General features: G+C 40.6%; 1 protein-coding gene across 4 annotated transcripts; it reads right to left on the bottom strand.

Annotated features, from left to right (window-relative positions):
* Positions 1 to 2,215: 2,215 nt before the first annotated feature.
* On the bottom strand, positions 2,216 to 9,591 carry LOC129810868 (MAU2 chromatid cohesion factor homolog). 4 transcript variants are annotated; one of them, XM_055861826.1, is made up of 19 exons: positions 9,259 to 9,591; positions 8,939 to 8,956; positions 8,686 to 8,757; positions 8,472 to 8,567; positions 8,255 to 8,349; positions 8,067 to 8,094; positions 7,742 to 7,897; positions 7,413 to 7,559; positions 7,201 to 7,291; positions 6,989 to 7,092; positions 6,727 to 6,804; positions 6,519 to 6,593; positions 6,325 to 6,408; positions 6,182 to 6,231; positions 5,925 to 6,002; positions 5,698 to 5,809; positions 3,792 to 3,882; positions 3,546 to 3,673; positions 2,216 to 3,385 (listed from the first exon to the last, which is right to left on the bottom strand). In XM_055861826.1, exons 1-19 carry the CDS (start codon positions 9,490 to 9,492, stop codon positions 3,311 to 3,313), a joined length of 1,812 nt encoding a protein of 603 aa, XP_055717801.1. In that variant the 5' UTR covers positions 9,493 to 9,591; the 3' UTR covers positions 2,216 to 3,310. The 4 variants fall into 4 exon arrangements, with proteins under 4 accessions (XP_055717801.1, XP_055717803.1, XP_055717802.1 ...); XM_055861828.1 differs by having other exon boundaries at positions 6,528 to 6,593; XM_055861827.1 differs by having other exon boundaries at positions 8,692 to 8,757.
* Positions 9,592 to 9,617: the final 26 nt, after the last annotated feature.

Below are 9,617 nucleotides of genomic sequence, written 5' to 3'. Positions count from 1 at the left end.
TTATTAGTACTTTTATTATGAGGTGCTTTACTTTTCTATTATTTCTCTATTTTCTTTGTCTCTGCATTGTTGGGAAGGGCCCTTAAGTAAGCATTTCACTGTTGGTCTACGCCTGTTGTTTAGGAAGCATGTGACAAATAAAATTTGATTTGATTTGAGAGGCAGGATGGTCCGCCACCACCTCCTTTGACTCTCTGGCCTGACATGGCTCTGCAATGAAGGAGCAATGATTTCAAGATAGACCTATTTGTACAGACACAGTACATCTTTTTTTATGGTAGAAAATAACTGGTGAGATGATAGTATTAGCATTTTAGTATTTTATTAGGATCCCCATTAGCTGATGCTGAACGAGCAGCTACTCTTGCTGGGGTCCACACAAAACCCAAACATGGCATAATACAGAACATCAATAGACGAGAACAGCTCAGTTGCATATTTGAATACTCAGAAATCTTAGGAACACTTTACATGGAATGGTGGCAAATCATCCAAAACATACATATCATCTTCTGAAATGGCTTCAATTCCACAAGGAGATACGTGTGTTGTTTTAGAAGGATATACACAAATACCAACAGAAATAGCAGAAAATGTAATTTCTTCATCACTGGAGCTAAAGTCCTGTTGCGCATCTAGAGATGAATCAAAGTATAAATCTAAGTTATAATACAGAATGGGTGTATCACTGAAACAATAATTCTCTGTCTTACTAAACACCTACTACATTGCAAACCTGTTACTGGACTGTTTTAAGGTGCGTTGAATTCATATCATACTTTAATAAATACTGTTAATTGTACAGATAATTACTGACTTACCTCCTCCTCAGTCGGTTATGGCCTAGTCCTTACCAATATACATCGAATCAAATGTCTTTCGTCACATGCGCCGAATACATCACCTTGCAATGAAATGCTTACTTACAAGCTCTTAACCAACAATGCAATTTAAGAAAAAAAGTGTTAAGAAAGTATTACTAAAATAAACTGCAGTAAAAAATGTATCACTCCAGTAGCCTGCACTCCAGTAAACTGCACATTGTAAATAAGGTACTGGAACTGACTGAACCTGTATATATATACTTACTTACTTTCTTGTGTTCTTATTATTTATATTTTTTGTGTGTTTTTGTTCTATCTTATGTTATTTTTAGTATTACATTGTTATTGATTAGAGCTTGCAAGAAGAAAGGCATTTCACTGTACTTTTGCATGTGACATTAAAACTTGAGACTTGAAAGGTCTTGGCCACAAACGGTGCAAATTTCAAATGGTGCAAAAGAAGCATCAGTTTTTCTGTATATTTCTTAGGCCTATTTAATCATTCTATTTCATTGCTCCCATTTGACACAGCACAACCCATCCCATACAGCACAACTGACCATTATGCATGAAGTTAAAGATGTGTTTTTTGTCATATACAGTAGGTGCAGTGAAATGTGTTGTTTTACAGGGCATCGGGGTCAGTAATTTACAATTGATTAATTCAGGGGGTAAATTGCACTCACCTATGACTCATGTTGACATGTCTTTCATAAATAGTTATCATGGTGTGAAATCATATGCATGCATTTCACTACATGTTCATGGGAAAAGTCATGATAAATTGAAGATTATAAAATCAGCCACGGACAAACATTCTCAAACAGAGGGTAGTGCATACAGCCCAGTACATCACTGGGGCCAAGCTTCCTGTCATCCAGAACCTCTGTACCAGGCGGTGTCAGAAAAAGGCCCTAAAAATTGTCTAAGACTCCAGCCACGCTAGTCATAGACGGTTCTCTCTGCTACCACACGGCAAGCGGTACTGGAGCACCAAGTCTAGGTCCAAGAGGCTTCTAAACAGCGTCTAACCCCAAGCCATAAGACTCCTGAACATCTAATCAAATGGCTACCCAGACTATTTGCACTGCCCCCCCCCCCCCCCCATACGCTGCTGCTACTCTCTGTTTTTATCTATGCATAGCCACTTTAATAACTCTACCTACATGTACATATTACCTCGACTAACCGGTGCATCCTGTATATAGCTTCGCTATTGTTATTTTACTGCTGCTCTTTAAATATTTGTAACTTTTCTTTCTTTAGGTATTTTTCTTAAAACTGCATCGGTGGTTAAGGGCTTGTAAGTAAGCATTTCACTGTGAGGTCTACTACACCTGTTGTATTCGGCACGTGACAAATACATTTTTAAAATTTGAAACAACACAAAATGGTTGCAAATACCACATTTATTCAGACTTTGTCCCTAAAAATATTGAAAAACAATATAAGCAATAAAAACATAGGCATTGGATAGAATATGGCAAATACTCAAGCTTCTGATGTGTCCATATAGATTGACTTAAATATCAAGCATTGAGTTGGATTTCTACATGTGATTCTGGTAGTTAAAATACATTACACACTTGACTACATTTACTTTATAAAATGTCACTGTACAATAAAGGTTTCCCATGTGGCATATGTATACAATGTATTGTAAAAAAAACCTTTAACTAGAACTATAAAGACAAATTATAACATAGCAAAAAGTAAAACATTGACTTTCTTTATCCAAAAGTTTCTTGTATGTTCAAAAAATGTCCATCTTCATGATCTATGGAACTCAATAAATGAACTAGAAATCTTATGTATATCCAATAATAGTTGTGTTTGTGATGCATCTTCAAAATGGGCAAATCGGTGTTAACATGTCAAATGTTACAAAAAATATTCCTCTCTCAAAGCAGGTTTATCAAATCACAGCTCAAAGGGGACACCTGCTGGTCCATTAAGTAACTGCACTAATGAACATTCTGACTCTTTCACTATTCTCTCTTGCACTCTTTCAGGAAGATATTTAAACCCTTTATCTCAACACTACCAATTTAACATTCAAGTCCAAACTTAACATGAAACAAAACATGTTGCTGGTTCAATACATGAGAAGTAATGCCAAGTGTACCTACACTAATTCACGTGGATGTGGTGCTACAAAACAATGACTAGCTGTGAAAATCCTCAGCAAATGATTAGCAACAGTTGTAGAGTTAATCAACATCAGTAACTTCCATGCATAGGAAAAATGGCATTCATACAAAGAAAAGCGGGCAAATATTTTGCTAAAGTTACAAAAATATCAACATTAATAAATTAATCGTATAACTGCTACTATGTTTTCCCAGTACCCCTCTAATTTTCAAAAGACGTAAAGAAACGATAGTTGAATTATAGACATATTTTTGAGGCTAGAAGAATGGTAGCCCTTGTGTGTTGTCAATTTTCTCTCGCTCTCTCGTATGCATGTGTATGATGGAGCCATGTGTTCATAGCAGGCTGGCCAGGCTGGTTGTCGGGCCGTTCTGGGCTTGAAACTGCCCAGGTGGCGGGCCGTCCGTCCACTGTCACAGAGAAGAGAGATTAATATTGTTAATTACCCATCTGAGCCAGACAGTCAACAGAAACACAGCTAAACAACCTATATTATCTATTTACAATACACAACTTTTACGCCAGTAATAATTAAAGATAAAAAGTTAACAAAGATAAATTGATATGTACGCTGATTAGGTTGTGTTCGGGGAGGCTGCAGGCAGCAATGTGGTCCTGGAGAAGCTGCTGGGAGAAGTTCTGGTGCATCTGAGCAGCTTCATGGGCATCTATGGTGTTTCCCAGAGCCTTGTTCAGATCTTCAGGGACAAGACAAAAATTGCATAGTCAAGGAAACCTACATCAAATACTTTAAGCTTAGTAGGGAGCATTGAAGCTCAATCCAAAGACAAAAGAAATGCACAGGTAGGGACGTACCTTTTAAAAGGGCCGAGGACCACAGCTGGACAGACATGTCAGGGATCTTGCTGGCCAGCTGCATCGCTGGAACCACCATGTTGTTGCTTTCCTAGAGAAAAACAAAAACATATTGTTACGCAAGCTACAGTTGAAGTCAGAAGTTTATATATACCTTAGTCAAATACATTTAAACTCAGTTTTTCACAATTCCTGACATTTAATCCGAGTAAAAATTCCCTGACTTAGGCCAGTTAGGATCACCACGTTATTTTAAGAATGTGAAATGTCAGAATAATAGTAGAGAGAATGATTTATTTCAGCTTTTATTTCTTTCATCACATTCCCAGTGGGTCAGAAGTTTACATGCACTCAATAAGTATTTGGTAGCGTTGCCTTTAAATTGTTTAACTTGGGTCAAACGTTTTGGGTAGCCTTCCACAAGCTTCCCACAACAAGTTGGGTGAATTTTGGCCCATTCCTCCTGACAGAGCTGGTGTAACGGAGTCAGGTTTGTCAGCCTCCTTGCTCACACACACTTTTTCAGTTCTGCCCACAGATTTTCTATAGGATTGAGGTCAGGGCTTTGTGATGGCCACTCCAATACCTTGACTTTGTTGTCCTTAAGCCATTTTGCCACAACTTTGGAAGTATGCTTGAGGTCATTGTCCATTTGGAAGAACCATTTGCGACCAAGCTTTAACTTCCTCACTGATGTCTTGAGATGTTGCTTCAATATATCCACATGATTTTCCTTCCTCACGATGCCATCTATTTTGTGAAGTGCACCAGTTCCTCCTGCAGCAAAACACCCCCACAACATGATGCTGCCACCCCCACAACATGATGCTGCCACCCCCATGCTTCACGGTTGGGATGGTGTTCCTCGGCTTGCAAGGCTCCCCTTTTTCCTCCAAACATAATGATGGTCATCATGGCCAAACAGTTCTATTTTTGTTTCATCAGACCAGAGGACACTTCTCCAAAAAGTACAATCTTTGTCCCCATGTGCAGTTGCAAACCGTAATCTGGCTTTTTTATGGCGGTTTTGGAGCGGTGGCTTCTTCCTTGCTGAGCGGCCTTTCAGGTTATGTCGATATAGGACTCGTTTTACTGTGGATATAGATACTATTGTACCTGTTTCCTCCAGCATCTTCACAAGGTCCTTTGCTGTTGTTCTGGGATTGATTTGCACTTTTCACACCAAAGTACATTCATCTCTAGGAGACAGAACGCGTCTTCTTCCTGAGCGGCATGACGGCTGCGTGGTCCCGTGGCGTTTATACTTGCGTACGATTGTTTGTACAGATGAACGTGGTACCTTCAGGGGTTTGGAAATTGCTCCCAAGGATGAACCAGACTTGTGAATGTCTACAATTTTTTTGGCTGATTTCTTTTGATTTTCCCATGATGTCAAGCAAAGAGGCACTGAGTTTGAAAGTAGGCCTTGAAATACATCCACAGGTACACTTCCAATTGACTCAAATTGTGTCAATTAGCCCATCAGAAGCTTCTAAAGCCATGACATAATTTTCTGGAATTTTCCAAGCTGTTTAAAGGCACAGTCAACCGAGACTTCTGACCCACTGGAATTGTGATACAGTGAATTATAAGTGAAATAATCTGTCTGTAAACAATTGTTGGAAAAATTACATGCACAAAGTAGCTGTCCTAACCGACTTGCCAAAACTATAGCTTGTTAACAAGAAATTTGTGGAGTGGTTGAAAAACAAGTTTTAATGACTCCAACCTAAGTGAATGTAAACTTCCGACTTCAACTGTACATACACAAATACTTTTTCCCGCACACGTTGAATAAAATGTATACTATACAGTAAGCTATGGACCCATACATAATTTTTGTAAAGGGGCAGGGTAGATGTTCCTCGCAAAATATCCATTTGTGACCATTGTGGAGTGATCTTACCCTGTGGTTTCCCAGTACATAGAATATATGGCCTAGCAGAACCAGTGAGCAGGCTGTCAGTCTATTCAGGTCCTCCGCGTTTGACATCTTCAGAGTTTCTCTAAGGAACCGTCTGCAATAAGAATATCATTATGAAATTACTTATTTCCTCAATTCCCACATAAAATTTGAGGACTTATGGGACACTTCTCACCAACTCAGTAAAAGAGGAGGTGGGGGAGACTCACTTGGCCTCGTTGTAGCGTCCTTGGAAGAAGGACAGGAGTCCTCGGATGTAGAAAGCTGCAGCGCGGAGACAGTGAGAGCTGCAACACAATCAAACAAACAAGTCCGTCAGCTTGTAGTCAAATACACCATCTCAGCAACGGGCTGCATTCTTAGCCTTAAAAAAAAAAGGTATTTGGCTCTGAGAATGTGTTTGGATTACAAAACAAAATTGAGCAACCATTAAAATCTCTGTGTTATGCAATACGTGTTTACACACCTCACAGGAAAGTTGTGATCAGGGTTTATCCTCTCAAGGAGACTGTAGAGCTTTAAAAGAAACAAGGTTAATACAGTTGACAATACTTTATTTTGAGGAAAAATGAATAGTGTGTGTGTGTGTGTGTGTGTGTGTCTACTAACCTCCTGGTGTCTGTTTCCTTCCCTGATGTAGACGCTGGCCAGGTTTGTCACAATGAACGCCCACAGCTCCTGGTGTGTGGTTAGCTGGAAAGGAAACACCCACAGATTAACTTACTATCCAAAACGTGACAATGTAATACATATTGAACACATGCAGAGAGAACTCGTATAATAAGTTTAGCGTTACGACTTACGTCACTTACCCGCAAAGCGGCGGTGAACTGTGCCTCTGCGTTGTCCATACAGTTGACAGATATGCAATACAGGCCCTGAAAAATGGAACAGCATATAAAGTTAAAAGAAGGGAGTTTTAGAGTTCCAGTTAGAGAAGTGGGTGGTAAACTGTTATTCAAAATAGTGAATTGAGGGTATGTATTCTGGGTGAAGGTTTCAAATACTTACTAGTAGAGTGTGGAGTTGGGCAGCGTGATTGGTGAATAACCTGGGGGACTGTTGGCACAGTTGGCAGACCTGGGAGATCTGGGATATGGAGAGAGAAAGTCATCATCTCAACTGTCAATGGGCATGAAATTGCCCATCATATATTCCAGTAGCTACTTTGATTGAACTTTTAAACATTCCACTGTAACTTCGCACAGTGTTTATGTTCAGAGTGAATGAGTAAAACAGAAATAAGATTGGTCCATGGAAGCTTCTACATTACCTCTTGTAATGCAGTAGCCTTGTGACCAGTGACTAGCCGACACATGATGATGTGCTCCAGCAGAATGACCTGGAACGTTGAAAGGATGGGACTGCTGTCCAGCACTGAAATAAGGGCGGGGGGAAACAAGACGTTTTAGACAACAGTGGGTGTTAAAGAGATGATTTTGATAGTAGTACAGGAAAGAGGGCTTGTGGGCCCAAATCACTTACTTTTCAGTTTCTCAAGCTGCATGAGTGCTTTGTCTGTGTATTTCTGTGCCTTCTCCAAATACCCTGCTTGCATGGAGTGCATGACAGTCACCTGGAACATATAGAGAACAAGGTTATTACCATGTAACATGTTGCTTTTACCAGATCTGCACCAGTGTCTCAGGGGAATCAGTCCTCAGGTATCAGATGAGAAGGGAAAATATGGGGCTCACCAGGTAGACGAGAACACACATGTGTTCCTTGGGCAGCCAGTGGAAGAGGTCAGCAGGGTTACTGGGCAGGATCTCATCATCATGGAGTGTAGAGATCGTCTGGATGCACTGCTGCAGCTGCTTAAGACAGGGCTTCACACTCTTCACCTGCAACATAACATGGAGGTGGTCAATACCAGTGAAGCTGTTTCAACTAAACTACAAATTGGTGGGAAAGCATATAGGCTATCTTGTCCAGGGGTGCATGACTACAATCTTGGGTGTTATTGCCCTTGTGGACCACAGTTAGTGCATCGGTGGTTTCGATCCAGCCTGACAGGAGTCTTTACCTGTCCGGCATCCAGGTAGTGTGTGACCTGCAGCACCAGGAAAAATACCCTGAGAGACTCTTTCTGGATGGGGTTTCCCTGCCAGTTCTCCACGATCGTCCCGCATAGCGTGAGCAGAGGGTGCACCTCCCCCAGCTTCCTCTCCATCAGTAGGAGCTGATACACAGGATAAACAGAACATTACGGTATGGATCCTCTAGTGCAACATATTAGTTTATACCCATGATATAAGCGCATTGCATACTTAAGATATCTGTTAATATTTACTAAAACACAAATGACAGATACAAAATTCTGCATTTTCATAAAATAATTTGAGACTTACCATTCCTTTACTCAGGAGGAACAGCGCCCTGAGAAACACACATTGCATACTCAGCCGACCGTTATAAAAATGTTTTCATTAAGTTCACTGGAGGGCATGTTTAACATAACATCTACTGTATCTTGTTTTACTGATTATTAAATGTGGACAGATAAAGTAAATAGTTCAGCGCAGCAAGGTTACGGTACCTGGTGTATTCCGAGCCCACCACTCTGGCATACTCAGCACCGACCCCTAGGAGGTCACAGGCAGACACAAGGTCTTTCTCCAGAGTGTGCAGTTGCTGATAAATGAAAAAAAGAAGACACATTCAATGCACTGCAATGTAAAGGCTTACAATCAAACATCCAAAAGAGACAAGTCAATTCAGTCAGAATTTGCAGTACATCTTACAGTACAACATACCGCAAGTTGAAACAGCAGGCGACAGTGCCAATAGGGAGTTTGCTGTGAGATCTGGATTGCCTTTCGCAGTAAAGGCTTTGCAGAATCTACCAGATTCTGAACACAACAAATATAGAATCAAGACTACTCGACCTTACACTTGAATGAAAACATGTTTGTCAAAATGGGTCTCCAGACATTGCAAAAGTAGGAAATGTATTTTAGCTTTATTTACCGGTACCTGCTGACAATAGAGTTCTGACAAAAGACTTGCTGCTTCAAATTTAACATCTTCAAATTGTGGGATCTGAGATATTCTGTTAAGGATACCACTTAATTGACATTTAATACAGAATTTTACTATCGAGACATAATATACCAGATGGAACAGCAAACACAGAACTGAGAAATGTTCTGCAGAATTGCACGACATTGTAATGCTAGTTACTGTAGTGTTGGCGTTGAAACCATAGCATTGAAAAGGATACTTGTTGTGATATTAACCACTGAAAAAAAATAGAAAAGAGGAGATGTTAGAGACAAAATACAGTACAATGTTGCATGCAGTCAAAGCAAACAACAGTAGTAGCAACTTCTAACACATTGAACGAGTGAAAGATGTGCAGGCCTGCCGGCTAGGCTATCATGCTAACAAATTATCTTCTGAGTCCAAATACCTATGACTGATACCAGAAAGCCAGGCTTTAAAGCTAGTTATCGAACTTATTACTGTTCCCATTTCACTATTCAAGGCCTCGATCAACGCATCTCTGGTTCCATCATCGAGCTTTCCTAAACTCTCCCTCACCGCTTTCTCCAAGTGGCTCCGCGCCAGCTCGCTGTTCTTCGTATGATGATAGAGCACCGAGCCGAGTTGAAGGTGAGTTCTGGCCTCCACCCTTTGCGGAGGTTTAAACTGGAAAACCGCTTGAAGACAATGCACACACAAACGAATTTTGGGTGGACTTGAGGTGCGGAAATGTTCTGCAAAGCCAAGGAGGGCGAGGTACCACGATTCCGGGGCCTCTACGTTGGACGCCATTTTCCCGAAAACAACAACAACAACAAGTACTGAACGCTGTGTCAAAAAAACTGAGTGCTGTGTCACCCTCGCGTGATTTCGCGTGGAGTCCAATGTTCGGTTTGAAAATATCTATGGGACTTGTA

Source organism: Salvelinus fontinalis, chromosome 14, assembly GCF_029448725.1.
Source record: "Salvelinus fontinalis isolate EN_2023a chromosome 14, ASM2944872v1, whole genome shotgun sequence".
Lineage (NCBI taxonomy): Eukaryota > Metazoa > Chordata > Actinopteri > Salmoniformes > Salmonidae > Salvelinus > Salvelinus fontinalis.
Note: the sequence above shows the minus strand (reverse complement) of the source record. Positions and strands in the feature narration are given on the sequence as shown.

Coding starts and splice junctions, on each gene's coding strand:
- LOC129810868 (XM_055861826.1), bottom strand. CDS start 9,492: ATGGCGTCCAACGTAGAGGCCCCGGAATCGTGGTACCTCGCCCTCCTT. Junction 7,292..7,412: donor TGTGTGTTCTCGTCTACCTG/GTGAGCCCCATA, acceptor TATATGTTCCAG/GTGACTGTCATGCACTCCAT. Junction 3,674..3,791: donor GTCCTCGGCCCTTTTAAAAG/GTACGTCCCTAC, acceptor TTGTCCCTGAAG/ATCTGAACAAGGCTCTGGGA.